This window comes from Phascolarctos cinereus, unplaced genomic scaffold (assembly GCF_003287225.1).
Source record: "Phascolarctos cinereus isolate Bilbo 61053 unplaced genomic scaffold, phaCin_HiC Scaffold_1;HRSCAF=81, whole genome shotgun sequence".
Lineage (NCBI taxonomy): Eukaryota > Metazoa > Chordata > Mammalia > Diprotodontia > Phascolarctidae > Phascolarctos > Phascolarctos cinereus.
This window is the reverse complement of record NW_027555514.1, coordinates 94,308,776-94,326,157: the sequence shown is the minus strand read 5'-3', so window position 1 is coordinate 94,326,157 and position 17,382 is coordinate 94,308,776. Positions and strand designations below refer to the sequence as shown.

General features: G+C 38.2%; 1 protein-coding gene across 1 annotated transcript in view; it reads left to right on the top strand.

Moving 5' to 3' along the window:
* CNTNAP2 (contactin associated protein 2) overlaps window positions 1-17,382 on the top strand; it is a 1,976,042-nt gene that overhangs the window by 1,523,111 nt on the left and 435,549 nt on the right. The window contains exon 14 of the mRNA XM_078153085.1: window positions 190-317. Coding sequence (XP_078009211.1) covers window positions 190-317 — 128 coding nt within the window. The remainder of the gene's footprint in view (window positions 1-189; window positions 318-17,382) is intronic.

The following is a 17,382-nucleotide window of genomic DNA, read 5'->3' as shown; positions in this document are numbered from 1 at the left end:
GACCTAGAGATCCCTTCCAACTCTACATCTATACTCCTATCAAATGTTCTACAGGCCAGGACATGGTGTCTCTCTGTGAGCCTCTGGGAAACTGAGTAATTATTTGAGGACAAATGTGGCTAATCTAGTTCATGGTTTTAATTTGTTTATTTTTCTTTTTTTTTCTTTCTCTCTCTATTTTTGATTCAGGAGAAAGGATGTTGGTTTGTTATCCTACAAAGATCATTTGCCTGTGAGCCAGGTGGTAATTGGTGACACTGACCGACCTGGATCTGAAGCCAAACTGACCGTAGGCCCTGTACGCTGCCAAGGAGACCGTAAGTTGACTAAGCAGCTGGTTGGCAAATGCTTTCTTCTTATGGCCTTGCAGTTCTGTATTTCCAGGCTTCTCAGGGTGTCTTGAAATATGGATGTACTCTATCCTCAAGTTCTTCTGGAAACCTCATAAGTCAGTTCCTTTACAGAGCTGAATGAACTACTGAATAGATATGTAGGGTGTAGGGAGGTGGCCATAAAATCTCTAGCACAGGGGCCCAGATTTGTGCATAAAATATACCTATTAATCTTCCTTGTATTGTATATGTAGCAACTTTGACTTCCCAAGTTTATAGTGATATAAATAGGCATACTAATAGCATAAATGCAGCACTCTACAGCTGTGATGCTGTTGAGGGCTGCTGTTAATACCATTAGCGGCACTATTTATACCACCATAAACTTAGTTTATGGTGGTATAAATAGCAGCATTATGGCTTAATGTATCATTGAAAACTTGGATTATAGCCATGTAAAGTTTGATATTATTGCTATCAAATTTCATCATCATCAGCACTTGATGATACCTTGTAAACCAAAGATTGTTTCCTTAAACTGTGTCTGCTTTCAGGATTAGCAGTGCAAAGAGTAACTTGGGGCTCCTTCTTGAGCCCTAAGTGGGAGGGAAGGGAGTTAGAATGATGGAAGTCCAACCTAATTAAGGCTACCATTAGGAGTTAATGTTCTTTGATATCCTTCACTGTGCTTTATATGCATTAGGAGAGAAAGGATGGCAAAGATTGCCTTAGTAAATCCACCAGGAGGGTCTTGAGCATACTTTTTCCTTTTCCAGTATATACCTGTGAAACATTTTTAAGAGACTGAGTTTCCCTGTCTGGCCCAGGCTAGATGTGTAGTGGTCAGTTATGGCTTGATTCTGAAGCTCATTGGGACAGAAACTTTGACCTTCTATTTCTAGCCTGGGTCAGTTTTGTTCCCTCTTAAGCATCCTGGTAGTCCTTCCCCCACCTCGAAAGGTCTCACCATATTGGTGCCAGACTTAGTGCAGCTCAGAACTACAGAAATAAAACAATCCTGGCCTCAGCCTCTCCCAATATTGGAAATTACAGGAGGGTACCACCGGTTCACAGGTGACCCTACTAAGTGTTAGGAGCAATGAGTATGTGAGATCTTGACCAAGATGAGGAGACCTAGGATTTGTTTCCACAAATGAGTGGTTACCCAAGAGACCTCAAGCAAACCCCCTCCATTTCCTCAGCTGCAGTTAGTAAAGCACTGATTGCTTCCTATATTCCCCACAGGGAAGTGGTAAAGATTAAAGTGCCTGTCACTGGATTCCTCCTAAAAGAAAGCATCATTTAAAAAGGATATAGATATAGCTTCTACTTCTGTAAATCCTGGTAGAGTTAGAACCACTCAGTGCTATATTATTATATGCACTCAGAGAAGTTACCCAAGGAAGACAATGACATTGACATGAGAGCTTATAATTGTCAGCTCTGGAACCACTTAAAGCAAACTACTGCAACCTTAGACTGAACCAAAAGAGATATATTGTGCAGGATTTGGGAAGGTAATAGTCCCATTGTACTCTGTCCTGGCAGATTACATCTGAAGTCCCCTTTTCCTTTCTGGGGACTACAGTTTTAGAGGAATACTAAGCTGGAGACCATCTAGAGAAGGGTCACAAGGATGGTGAAGGGCCTCAAGTTCATTCTGTATGATGAACAGTTCAGGAAACTGGGGATATTTTGCTTGAAGAAAAAACTTAGGGAGTTCCTAATTACTATTCTTACGTCCTTGAACAGCTAGAATATGGAAAAGAGATTTGACTTCTACTTCGTTCTAGAAGACAGAATTAAGACCAATGAGTCGATGTTATAAAATGAGTAAAACTTAGTAGGTTAGTCAATAAACATTGACCAAGCACCTGCTATGTACCCAGCACTGTGCTAAGTGCTTGTGACACAAAGAAAGGTAAGCAACAAAAGGAGGTATTTCTCAATAATTAGATCTGTCTAAATGTGGAATGGCCTGCCCCAGAAAGAAGTGGATTATATATCCCTGACTGAAGGCTTTTGAGCAATGGTTGGGTGGCTATGTGTTGCATGTATCAGAGAAGAGATTCCTTTCCAATTACTAATTAGACTACCTGGCCTCTGAAATATCTTCTAACTCATCTCTAATGGTCCTAATGCAAAAGAGGGATGGGGCATGTATAATTTTTCCTTACTTCCGTTTAGAATAAGAAAAAGGCAACCTTTTAAAATTAGTGTGATCTAGGACAGAAGTTGGGCTTTTGCAAGCCTTTGTAATATGACATTATTACCTTTGCATTACGAGACAGTGCATTCAAAGAGAGGTACCAGGGACTGTTACTTGAAAGAAAGGGTTTATACAGACAAAAAAATAGTCTGCTATCCAGATGAATAAAGACAAAGTGTGGACTTTACAAATAACAAGTATTATCCAACATAAATTAAATTCATGTTCATTTGGAGGCAGTGTTACTATTTATGAATACTATAGTGCACAGGTGAAAGTGATCAATACATACTTCACAGAGCTGGACATATCTAGATCATGTAGCTACAAAGGGATGACATATTTTTTTTTTGCATGGCATATATTACTTTATAGTTATGCTATGTACAATGTGTATTGTTGCGGCCAATCTGCAGGTTTCTCATATACACTTTCTAATTTTGAGATTAGCTTCTAAATAGGTGATAGTTACCTAGCAAGTAACTGATGAAAATTGAATAATTCTACAGATCTGCATTGCTATTCTTGAAGATAAGAGTAACATATATTTTGTGACACACACATTTGCATATCTCTCTATACACACCCATGTAGAAATATGTGTATGTATACACACACACTTTTTAAAATTATGGCCATTCACCTTCTTTCTACCCTAAACTCTCTTCCCTCTAGAAAGTACCAGTTGGTCAACAAGCATATATTAATGACTTAGTATGTGCCAGGCAGTGTGGGAAGTATGCAAAGGAAAGCAGAATAGTCCCTGCTCTTAAGGAGCTCACAGTCTAATGGAGGAAGACAACATATCAACAACAGCATACAAATAAAAATATCCACAACATAAATTGGAGAGTTTCTAGGGAAAGGCATTTGCATTAAGGAATACTGAGAAAGGTTTCATTAGCTGAGACTTAAAGGAAAGCAGGAAAGTTATAAAGTGGAGATGAGGAGGGAGAGAGTTCCAGACACAAGAGAAAGACAATGAGAATGCTCTGAATTAAGAGGTGGAGCATCTTACATGAGGAAAGCCAAGAGGAGCCTGGCAAGGAGGCCAGTGTCATGAGATCAGCAGAGTATGGAGAAGGGAGGAGGTATAAGAAGACTGAAAACTTAGCAAGGGTCCAGGTTAAGAAGGGCTTTAAAAACCAAAAGACTGCTTGATCCTAGAAGTAATAGGAAACTACTGGACTGAAAGAAAATGTACAGCACTCAAATACCAATTGGACAAAGTCAGAGCTCTTATTCATGACACCCTCCCCAAGTAAATTTGTCTATAGGAAGGAAATATAAGTATGGATTACAGATCTTCATTTTAGTCCTAGGTCTTATACTCTCTAGATTTATGCTGTTGCTCTCTCCTGCGCTCGCTTGCGCTCTCTCTCTCTCTCTCTCTCTCTCTCTCTCTCTCTCTCTCTCTGTGTGTGTGTTTGTGTGTGTGTCTCTCTCTCTGGAGTTAGGAAGACCTAAGTTCGAATGTAGCTTCAGATACTTATGAACTATTGACTGTAGGTAAGTCACTTACCCTCAATTTACTCAGTTTTCTCAACTGTAAAATGGGGATACTAACAGCACCTAAGTGGCAGGGTTGTTGTGAGGGTCAAAAGAAATATTTGTAAAAACACTTAGAACAGTGCCTGACACATGGAAGGCCTCTATTAATGCTTATTCCTTTCCCTTCCCTTATCCTTCCCCACCCCCTTCCTCCAGCTTTATAACCTAAAGTGAATATCACAAAGGTGATTTTATGAGTACTTCTCAGAGTGTGACAGGATATTTTGTTGTTTCTGGGGTTAACTTTCCTTGATATTACTTACCTAAGTCTCTGATGTCCAAATCGACAGTAAAAGAAAAAAAGTCTAGTCTAGAAATGACTCTTTCTGTAGTTGAGATGTACAAATGACTAAGGAAACCATGGGAAGGTAGTATAGAGATTTAAGGCCCCAAATCTGTCCTGGAGTCCTGAAGAATGAAACTATTTTGGGGGCTCTGCCCAACCGTTTCAGTGGTTTCGGTTGATTTCATCATGCCTGCTGAGTTTCATTTTTAGTTTGATTCATCTGAACCCATAGACCCTTATAATCAAAATGCTAAGGCAAATCAGTGAGTTCCACTTAGGTCGGCTGCACTTCCCAAATAGCTTCATGACATCGGCGTGCCCTTGCCTTTTCTTTGCAAACAGGTTCAAATGGAAACCTCAAATCTAAGTGAAACTGAAAGCAGGCTTAGCAGTGGAAGATTAGCAGAGATTAAAAAAAAAAGTCAGGTGAATTTACAAAGCCCCTTCTTAGACAAAACATACCTATCAAAAAATAAACAAAAGAGCTATTTGGAGGATGAGGTAGTCTGGAAGTATATTAACATTCTTGCAGGATGTAGGTACACTTAAATGCATTGAGTTTTCACATGGCATGTTTTGCTATTAGGGAAATCAGGTGACCACAACAATCAGAGCAGGAAAAAGGCACCCGTGAGGTCTAGATAGGGTTTGAGAATTGAATCCTCTGTATCTTACCTTTGAATAGAAGCTCGAAACCCTGGCTCCAACATGTGGGATGACTTATCACAAAATAACTACTAGTGTACCATGGAGAGCCAAATTTTCTAAAATTAAATACAGGTATATTTAAAGAAAGTTCTGTCAAAAAGTTGTACCCTCTGCTTTGCTTACCTCTCATTTCAGCTCTGACAGCTAGTAGTTTCAAATAGTAAATATTCAGTAGCTGTAGATAAGTAATGCATGACAGGTTGCAGCTTTAGTCTTTAAAAGTATGACTCAAGTATTTCTACCAGTACATTATCTGTTTGTGGGAGCCTTGGAGAAACTCCTAGAATTAAAAAAGGCAAGGATTCTGGTTCATTGACAACTGACTGTGAGGCTTTTGCCTGGAAAACATAGTGTTAGAAAATGTTTTGAAACAAAACTGAACAGAATCAGGTCAGGAAAACAGTCAAAGAATCAACAAATCAACAAGTATTAAGTGCCTACTATGTGCCAGGAAAAGCTTTAAAATATGAAAAGCAGAGTTTATATTTCTTTCTATAGGATATGGAAAGTCATTGGAGGTGGTTAAGTAGGGGAGTCATACGGTCAGATGTGTGATTACAGAAAATTACTTTGGCAGCAATGTGTATAGGGTGGACTGGAGTAGGGAAAGACTTAAGGCTGGGACATTAATTAGGAGGTGGGAGGTAATGAAGGTAATAATTGAGATGGGAGGTAATGAAAGAGTGAAAGAAGATGATAACTCTGAGTAGAGAGGAGGGGCTGGATATGGCAGACATGTGGGGTGAGAGAGAGTGAAGAGTCCAGGATAATGTCAAGATTATGAAACTGAGAGACTAGAAGACCAGTGGGATCTTCAACAGAAATAAGGACATTTGTAAAAAAGAAAGGATTCAGATGGAAAGATATTGAATTCAGTTTTAGATGTGTTGAGTTCATGACATCCCTGGGACATCTAGTTTGAAATGTCTAATAGGCAATTGCTGACTTGGGACTAAAGCTCAGGGGAGAGACAAGGGACTGGATATATAAATCTGGGGATCATCTACATAGAGAAGATAATTAAACCCCTGAGAGTTGAAGAGATTATCAAGAGAAAGATGGTAGAGGGAATACCTACAGCTAGAAAAACTGCCAAACCTCTAAAGCTTTCCTTGACTGCAAAGTGCCAGTAGTCAAAATTCTAGTTTCACAGTTTCAGTATGCAAATTCCATTACTCATGATTTTTGAGGTGATTCAAAGAGGCAAGTATAAAAAACACCTGTCAAAGCAGTTCAAGGAAGATTGATTCAAAGGTCAGAGATAAAACATGATGTGGAAAGACTAAAGAAAGAAAAGGGGAATTTTATATGCATCCAAATCATACCAGGGAAGTTTGCTGTGGGAATTTAATCATAATCAATGTCTTTATAAAACACCTGTGTGCCAAGCATTGTGTTAAGTCATAGAGATACACAGACAAAAGTGAAGCAGTCTCTCACCTTAAGGATCTCACATTCTATCCATTCTCTCGCATGTGATGGGGAACAAAAGGGATTATCTCATTTGTGAAATGGCAATACAATAAAACTATTCATAACTTTAATCTGTTGGTAGCAACAGTCAGCTTTTATCTTCCAGAGGAAGTGGGATTGGCCCTAGAATTCTAAAGGAGGAGAAATGTTTCTTAACAGATCACAGTATGAGATAATGCTAAATCCAGAAAGGACTTTAGTAACCATCTTTCCACACCCTTCCTTTTACAGAATAGGAAACTGAGACTGAGGAAGGTTAAGTGACTTGTCTATATAGACAGTAAACCTCAGTGGTGGGATGGCTTCTGTCTACTGCCAACCAGACATGTATACTTACTTTGTAGCTGCTTGCAACCTTCTGCTAGGGAAGCTAGGTGACAAAATGGATAAAGCACCTTGCCTGGAGTCAGGAAAACCTGAGTTCAAATACAGACTCAGACAGCAGTGTGACTCAGGATAAGTCACTTAACTCTGCATCAGTTCCTTATCTGTAAAATGAGCTGGAGAAGGCAGTGGCAAACCACTCCAGTACCTTTGCCAAGAAAAATAGGATCACAAAATAGGATCACAAAGAGTCAGACATGACTGAAACAACTAAACAACCTTCCACTAAATACCCTTTTTTTTTCCAGCAGTGCAAGTCTGACAAATTCCCAAATCAGTTCTCTTCCTGAAGTTTAGGAATTACACAGCCAGTGTGTTTATTGTTGAGAAGATATCACCATGTAATGTATTATGAAATGCTCTAATATGAGGACAGGTGTTATAGTATCAAAGAAGGTTCTGAACCAGGTGCTGAACTTCGGAAAGGATAACTCCCTTTAGGCAGATAATAACAACAAGGATCCACATAAAGGCATACAGATGGATGGAATGAACCACAAAAGAAGAAGTAACTGAGTGATGGTGGCAGATGGAGGGTCTAGGCAGAAGCATTGAGGAGCAAAGAACATGCCACCTCATTTCTTCTGGTTCTACACGTTCAAGGATTTGAGAGGAGCTGCTAACATTGGAAAGATCATTCAGGGTTGCAGTCTTCCCTAGAGGCCCAAGTGTATGAAATGAAGATATTAAAGATGAAGAGAAGTTGACTGATGTTTGGTAGGTAGTTCCAGATGGCATCGTGGAAAAAAAGTCAGAAAAGGAAACCTATGGGGAAGTGATAGGGTGGAGTTAACTGGAGTTAAGAGTAAGGGAAGAGACCATAGGGGAAAGAGGCTTTGGTTCTAAATGCTTCATGTTTGGAGAGTATAAAATACAAATCTGCCAACCATTGGTACCAGTTGATGATGACAGCTGGCGGTGGGTCAGTGTTCCTTTTCAAAACACAAAGCACCTGGGGATGGGGAAAAGTGTGTGTGGGGGGGGTGATAGTAGAGAGTTCATTCATGAGATCTGGTTCCCCAGAGGTTGGACTAAACTCATCTGTTGCTCTGGCCTACTAGCTACTGCCCAAGGTGATAAGTGAGGAGCCATTCCTTGAGAATACACTCGGCTGTCAGGCCTGATATGCCCTGTCACATTCAGCATGTAGACTGTATCCAAGGCCCTGTTCAAGAGAGCACTAGACCTTTGGCTGAAGTTTAAGGCTGTCTGGCCTCAGCTATAGCCCCTTCATTAAAACATAAGAGATGTGAACTCAGAGAATCTTAAATTTTACAGACTAGAAAGGAAGTTACAGATTATGCAGTTTAATTCCAATGCAAAGAATATGTAATTTTTGTCAATATAGGTACTCCATCCACTGACAGAGTTTACTGACCATCTAAGTAGCTAGGCAACAGATAGACAGTTCATCATTAAACCTGTGCTGAAGCTGGAGGCCTTTCCAGCTTGGTAGACCTTCTAGAGTTGGTGTATCACTGACACACTGATACACTGATACAGGTAGCCTTTGAGAGGCAAGGATCACTCTCCTACCATACTGAGGCATCCGAATAAGATTGAAGATGCCTGCTCCTCATCTTGTAAGATCCTCGAGAGGAAAGATTGTTTCATTCTTTGAATTTGTATCTCCAGTGACAAACAGTTCCTGGGAATGTAATAGATGTTTTTTTATTGATTAGTAAATACTATCACCTAATACAGGGTTGAGGAACCTGTGGCCTTGAGGCCACATGTGGTCTTCTAGAGCCTTGAGTGCATCCTTTTGACTGAGTCCAAGTTTTACAGAACAAATCCTTTTATTAAGGGGATTTGTTCTGTGAAATTTGGATTCAGTCAAAGGGCCCCACTTGAGGACCTAGAGGGCCACTTGTGGCCTCAAGGCCACAGGTTCCCCACCTCTGGTCTAATAAAACCAGTGAAGAAATTTAGGTTTAAAGCAGCAAAATGGCCAAACTAGCTTGTGATAAATAGAGCACACTGAAACATTCATGAAGTGGCATCATAGATTATACAGAACTCTGGATTTGCAACCAGAGGACTTCAGTTCAAGTCTTGCCTCTCTCTTAACCTCAGTTTCTTCATCTGTAAAATCAGGGGATTTTGATAAGGCATTTTGTAAGATCCCTTCTAATTTTAAAGCAATGAATCCATGATCTTTTTTAATATAAACATTCTTGGCAAGGTCCATTAATCAAGAAAAATATTGAAACACAAAGGGTTAGAATGGATCTCTAGTCCTGGCCCCTTCTAATCATCTGCAAGAGGAGCAATAACATAATATTGGAATGCCCATTTTATTCCTACTGTGATACCAGCCATCTGGAAAACCCTATAGATAATTCACAACAGCAGGGATTGGGGTTTTGAGAGCAGAAAGTTGCTTACTTCTAATTACTACCTTCATTTTTCTCAGTTCTGGATGTTTTTTGGTTTGTGGTAAGAGAGAAGAAAGTAAAGAGATTTATGTGAGGGGAAACCATTAACCTGGATTCTTTTTATTTAATGTTGGAGCCCCACTTCAACTTCTACAGGCACCTGAACAGCTGTGAAGCAGCAGGAACCCTAAGGATAAGTAGAAAGCATAATAGTAGAGTGCCACAGTCAAAAATGATTCCTACCATGGGGCCAAGCATTCTAGGGCATGTCTGAGGTCAGCCCCAATTACAAAAGCAGCAATTTGTGGAAAACGGGAACAAATCTTTTTTGGTTTGTGACTTCTAAGTTGTGCCTCAGGCACAAAGTTATTTTAACCCAGGATTCCACTAACTATATTTGGTGACCCAACTCTGCTTACAAATTCACTTTGTTGTGAGTATAACAGTTGTAGACCTTAAAAGAATTACCTGTTTTGCAATATACCTGCTTCTCTTTTATGAAATTGATTCCATCAAGCATTCCCTGAAATGAGATCATTTGGAAATGTTTTTAGTATTGTTTCCACTTATAGTGGCAAAAATATCAAGTTCAAAGTCAGATCATTTGGGTTTAGATTTCACCTCTGCAACTAACTGCAGATATGACCTTGGAAAGTCATTCCATTTTTCTCATTTTCTTCAACCGTAAAATAAGTGGGTTGGATGGGATGACCCTCTATGGTCCCTTCCATCTCTAAGTCCTATGATCCTTGAGAGTTCTTCAAAAGAAGAACATCCTATATAGAAAAGCAATAATATTGTGGATTTGGTACATATTGGTGATTCTTATATTTCTCAGTGTGCAAACTAGTCAGAAAATTGTTTAAATAAAATTATCTGAGACAGAACTTGGTTGACTCACTTGAAGATCATCTATCTAGTTGCTACCATTTTGTGAATTGAATGTGAAGAACCTCAGTTAAATTCAAAGGTTTTTAATTGAAACCCTGCTACGTTCTTCACTGTGCTCAGCACAGCAAAGGATATGAGAATTATAGGTATCTAGATATTCTAGAGTGTTTAAGGTTCCTGCCCTCATGGGAATTTCAGTCTACTTTGGAGATTAAGTGAAAGAGATAAATACTGGTGGTGGAGCTGTGGGTTCCCATTAGAAGTTTGGATAGGAATAATGGCTAAAGACACCAGTAGTGGTGGTTGTCTTCAGTAAAGCACCCCACAGTTCCCTTTCTTGGGATTCTTTTCCTTTTCTTTTCTTCAGTGGCTTCCCACCCATTTCTAAGGAATGTTGACTTTGTCTCAGTGTCTCAGATTTGGCCAAGAGTAGATTTATATTATACCAGTGCTAACATTTAAACAATTGTCTATATCTGTCTTTTTTTGTAATTGCAGTGCAGTGGAAAGATCATTGGATTTAGAATTAGTGAACCTAGGTTTGAATCCCAACTCAGCTAAATCACATTGGCTAACTCTGGGCCTCCTTCCTCCTGTGCAGTTGGGATTCAAATGTAGGCTCTCTAATTCTAAATCCATTGATCTTTCCGCTGCACTGCAGTTACAAAAAAAGACAGATACAGACAATTGTTTGAATGTTAGCATTGGTATAATATAAACAGTACTAAACCATTTTTTTTTGCCTTTTTGGTGAGGCAAGTGGGGTTAAGTGACTTGCCCAGGGTTACTCAGCTAGTAAGTGTCATATGTCTGAGGTCGGATTTGAACTCAGGTCCTCCGGATTTCAAGGCTGGAGCTTTATTCAGTGTACCACCTAGCTGCCCCTAAACCATTTTTTTAATAGTGCTTGACAGAAATCCTCAGATATGGAACACGGAAAATATTATAAGATTTTTTTCTATGTATTGGTTGATTTTTCCATTTTTTCTTTTCATCTTTTTCTTCTTGTTTCTTAAAATAATTTTTTTTTGTTCTTATAAGGGATCACTTTCTGGGAAGAGAATGGGAGATACAGGAGGAAATAAGATGATATAAAAAGATATTAACAAAAATTTATCAAAAAATCAAAATAAAAAGAAATGTTGGACTGGGTACCAAGAGAACTGAGTTCTAGCCAAAATTTTACTCCTAATTTTCTTTGTGACTTTGACAAAGACATTCAGCCTTTCTGAGTTTGTTTTCTCATCTGTAAAATGATGAAGTAGGACTAGATTTTTTGGTTTTTTCTAGATCTAAAATACATGTGTGAAAAATCTGTGTATTTAAGTAGTGTAGGTAAATTTTCAATATTCTTAAAATTTTCTTAAAAAAAGCTTTTCACCCATATTTCCTGTCCTATAGTCATAATATGTAGCTATTTCAGCTATATTTTCATTGCATGATGACAGAATACTAGAGCTAGAAGGGATCTTAAAGGTTATCTAGACCAGGGGTGGATGAAATCAAATTGGATTCAGTGAAAGGGCTGCATTGAGGACCTAATGGGATGCATTTGGCCTCAAGGCTGCAGCTTTCCCACTCCTGGTTTAGACCAACCTTTCTCCATTTAAAAATAAAATATGTGTGTGTGTGTGTGTGTGTGTGTGTGTGTGTGTGTGTGTGTGTAGTTGTTGTTGTATATATATGCATATGTATATACACATACATATATACACATACATATTTTTTCTTTTAAAAAACTTATTTATGTATTTTGTTTTCAAATCAACTTCGTTTTTAAATATGTTCCTTCCCTACCCCAAGAGCCAAAAAGTTAAAAATAAAGTTTAGCAAAATATCTTAACGAATCAACCAAGTCTGAAAATATAGTCGATATTCCACATCCGTAATCCTCCGCCTCTGTAAGGAATAGAAGAAGGTACATTTTATCCTTTCTTCTTCAAGGTCATGATTGACCATAAGAATTGAACAATACTGAGTTTTAGTTGTTGTCACTGCTGCTATCCCTATTAACATAGTTGTAATCATTGTGTATATTGTTTTCCTTGTTCTGCTTATCTTACTTTGAATCAGTTTGCATGAGTCTTCCTATACTTCTCTAACTTTGTCATATTTAATTTCTTGCAACATAGTAACATTACATTGCAGTCACATTCCATACTTTATTTAGTCATTCATCAGTCAATAGATATCTGTTTTGTATGTACTTCTTCTTGCCCCTAGCAAAATGTTTTGGTATATGTGGGACTTTTGTTTCTAACTTTGACCTTCTTGGGGTATTTGCCTAACAGTGAGATCTACAGGTCCAGGGTATTAGACATTTTAGTTTTGTAAATGTATATTAAAAAACAATGTTTTGCACTCTTACTGTGTTCTCTGTACTGTGCTAGGTGCTGCAGAGGGACTCAAAGGCAGCAAATGACAAGGTCTCTGGCTTTAAAGAGCTTATAATAGAGTTGGAAAGACAAGGCATAAGCCTGAGAAAAGTTAAATAACGATAGAAGATTTAAATAACATTTCAAAATAACAATAGGAAGGATGTCACAAGGCAGTCCATGATTAATTGCCCAATGAATTGAGCAGACAATAATTGCTATAGGAGCTTGGAGGAGGAAAGCATCACCTCATTTATATGCCAAGCTATTTTTAATCCCAACAGAGGTTTTGCCTATTTATTCATCACAAAGCAAAAATGAAAATTATGACTCTTTTGTAGCTTGAAATTCCCTTGAATGAGATGTTTATCTTAAAATTAAACTCAAAAGAAAAGTTCCTTTGTTTAGTGTTGATTTTTTCTAAATCATTTCTAAATTAAGATGCACAAGAAGCCCAAAATCTACAGAACCATTGTTTAAGCTAAATTAGATTAACCTTTCTCCACCACCACCCCCCCTGCCCTTCCCAACCCATATGGAGCTCTCTCCACTTTTGTTTACCCAAGTCTCAAGGTTATCTCTGTCAAAATTGCAATTAGTCTGTACTTCAGACCTATTGTTAGGGTACTATGCTGAGAGCTATAAACTACCTCACTCTGGCATAATTAAAACAATGTTCCAGTTCACCTATTTTATGATACCTACTTGGCTTTTCATAAAGCATCTTTTCACAACCCTAACTGTGTTCAGACCTTTAAAACTACAGCACGTTACCAAGGAGGAACATGAGTGTTTTAGTCTTTCAAATTAGTCAAAAGTTCTGTTACTATAAAAGTTATTATGTTACAGTATAAAGCCCTTCATCATATGGCTCTATAATGAAAAAGCAATAACTTGAATTTCAATAGAACTGTAAGATTTACAAAGCCCTTTCCTCCATATCTATGAGGTAGGCAGTGAAGGGTTCATCATCCCCATTTTGCTTCTTACATTTAATTACTTCTTCCATCCTTGCTCTCAAGGAGCTTACATTCTACATGGCAGAGATAGTAAGTAAGAAATTATGTATATAAGAGATGAATACAGAATAGAAGAAACATTAGATTGGAAGTTTTCTAGTAGGTGGGAGGATCAGGGAAGGCCTCCTACAGAAGATGACATTTGAGCTGAATCCTGAAGGCAGTAAAGGATTTTAAGAGATTTGGCATTCCAGGTACAGGAAACAGTATGAAGACATAAGGATGGAAGATGGGGTGTTATATTCAAAGAATAGCAACTAGACCAGAAGACTGTTTGGATGAATGTAAAATATAAAAAGACAGGAAAGAGAAGGAGGGGCAGTTTGCAAAGAACTTTAAATAGTAAATAAAGGACTTTATATATGATCCATTAGACTGTAAGATCCTCAAGGGCAAGGACTGTCCTTTGCCTTTCTTTGTATCCTTGGCACTTAGCATGGTTCTTAGAATGTAGTGGATGCTTGATAAATTTTTGTCACCTAACCCATTAGAGTTTATTGCTTGGGAGATCAGGACAACATGGTTAGATAAACTATTTTTAAAAAATCACTTTTGAACACACTCTTCCTAAAGTTAGACATGGGAAATAGTACAGTGTGACTATTTGTTAAATCCTGTATATGATGCTGGATGTGACTTGTACAGCCTTAGTGGTCGGTGTCAAGCAGAGCAGCACCCCATAGGTATATAACTGCCTGCCTTCTACATAGGTGCTACAGGTTCCCATAGGCTCAGAAGACGACATCCCTGGATACAAAACACCATATAGTAGTAATACCTTATTAATGCATAGATTACATTTGTGCTCCCCTCCATTAGGATTCTACAGCATGGCCCCATGTATTAACTTTTCAGAGGACCTGATTTTGTCTACATATATAGATATCAATAATTGTAAATTTACATATTATATAAAAAGATCCATATATGTACAATGATGTAACCAATTCCTCAAGTGTCCTACTAATCCTCAATACTGAATAAACAACAAACAACTGATTAAAAAAATAAGAAATCACTTTGTCAGTTATGTAGAAGATAGTTTGAAAAATGGCCTACATGATCTCAAAGATATGTATTCCAGTTAAAAGTCCTATGATGCTGTTTATGTGAATATTAAACCAATACTGACTATCCTCTCTTTACCTTCTGCCTTGATGACAATAAATATTATTTGGGATTTGAGAAGATTCTTATGATTATAGTTAAAAGCAGTATAGAGAACTCCCTATCCTCACTCATCCAATTAATTCATTTTAATAATTTGATTGAACACCCATGTTCAAGATACTGTGCTAGGTGTTGTGGAGGACAAAAATATGAATAAGCCATTGTTCTTCTCATCAAGAAACCAATAATCAAGTAAGGATCTGCCTTTGACACAGGTCCCAGAAAATAGTTGCCTATAGTAGGGAGATTACTTGAAAAGGAGACAATACAGCCTAATAGAACACCAAATTTGAAGTCACAGGACCTAGATTTAGATCCCAGCCCTGCCACTTACCCACTGCATGACTGATGCTAACCTCATCCCACTGAACCTCATTTTTCCCATCTATAGAATGGGAATAGTAATTGAACTACTTATAAGGCTGCTGTGAAGACAGTACTTAATATGAACTTTAAATAATCATATAAACGTGAGTCATTCTTATGAATATTAGACAGTAGTTTCCTTTGTAGATTATCATATGGCTTCAGGACATGGAACACTGTAGTCTTAGAAGAATTGACAATGAATATCACATAGAGGTCAATAGATCTCTCATAGTGAGTATAAACAGTCTACAACAGATAATAGATAAGGAACTTCAAAGAAGAAGGAACAAACAAGGAATTTCCAAGAATAAAGAGGATAGGATATTATGAAGGAAATTAAAATCATCTGGTCAAGTGGTAAGGGCAAGGAATGTCAAGTGGACAGATGCAGTGCTCCACTGGTATCCTCACAGTGTTAGGAGGAAATGAGGAAGTCCCAGACTGTTCAGGGAGTCCCTTGTAGTGAATTTATGGTAGAATATAGACAAGAATTGTATAGAATGGGCAGGCATGGATAGGTTGCAAGATGCATCATGGGAGGGAACAGCTACTTTGATAAGCTTAAAGATCCACTTCAGTGTTTTATATTTCCCCTACATAAAACTGAGGTCTCGACATATGATCAGGACAACATGAGCAAGTATCTCACTAATATTATGCAGAGGGCATGCTCAGTTTTCAACATGACTATTAACATATATCCCCTCTTATGAGCTCAACCTGCCATAAAAGATAACTGTCTGCTTATTCAAGCAGTCTTAAGTATCATCTCCTAGTCAGTTAGTCTATCAACAAGCATTTTATTATGAGCTTTAAGTATTTTATTTAGTAGCAAGGATATCCTGAGAGTTTGGTATATCTCTTCTCTGATTCCATGAGCTCAAACTCGAACCAGTTGTGTTTCTCACCACTCATAGGTGCCAGTGAATAGTTAACACCCCCATTCCATTTAACCACTTATCATCAATTACCTTTCAGAAAGGAATATTTTTTGAAATATAGTATTAACAAAAGCATAAACTTTCCACCCAACACTTTGGGAACTCATTCTTCCATGTCTCATTTCAGTCTCTGAGAAGAAAGAGCTCACACTTAGCTTAGTTTCTACATTACTTTGGCCCCACCAAGTTCATCTCCAAAAGTAACATTTTTGCTGGATGATTCTTCTTCTCAGCTATCCCTGGGCTAGGTCCTATAGGTCACTCCCAATGTTTACTCCTTCTTCTTCCTCTACTGGGACTATCTCACCACTCCATTTTCAGGATCTTCACCTAACTAGATATCAAGAAAAGACATTGGGGCAGCTAGGTGGCACAATGGATAGAGTACCAGCCCTGGATTCGGGAGGACCTGAGTTCAAATCTGGCCTCAGATATATAACATTTACTAGCTGTGTGACCTTGGGCAAGTTATTTAATCCCATTGCCTAACTAAAAAGAAAAAAAAAGACATTATTTTTGTGCAATACAGAGTATGTGAGATGGAAAATGGTAGAGGGGCTTTGCCTGACTCTTTGATAATCATCTTGATCCAGAGAAAAGAAGAAGCCATATAACCAAGAGGATCCAAGAGAGCAATTGAATCACCCGGACAGATGTCGTGTGGCCTTAGATGCCTCATCATATGACAGGCAATAATGGTATGGAGTCAGACAGCCTCCATAGGCACAGAGAAGTCTGGGCATATCCCAGAGTGCCAGGTCAAGAAGAAGCGCTTTCAGATTTCTAAGGCCTGCGTCCTGTCTCCATCCCTTCCTTTAGAAAAGTGCAAGTTCTTTACAGCTCAATGAACAAATGTCCATTTGGCCTCCACAGTTGTCTAAGCAAGGCATTTCTTACCTTATTTCAAATGCAGAAAGTTAATTGACTTGAAAATTATTTCTGTAATTCCTATGACCCATGCCTTAAATATTGAGTCTAATGCAGATGCAGTAGGTTGCCCCCAATTAATTAATGTGATGGTGGGGGTGGACTTAGGCCTTTTGAAATAATTTTTTCATTTATATAAAATAAGATGCAAATTACCGTGAGTCTAATGCCTAATATTTTAATGGAAATGCATTATTTGTCCTAATCTTAAATGTGGGCACAGACTCTTGTCTCGTACTTTCTACTCTGATTTCCCATATCCCTAACATGACTGAAAAGCACATACCTTTGTCTCCAGGATTTGGGAAGGCTGTGGGACTTAAATGAATACTTGGAAGGAATTCATACCACTAAAAGAGAATACAGTCG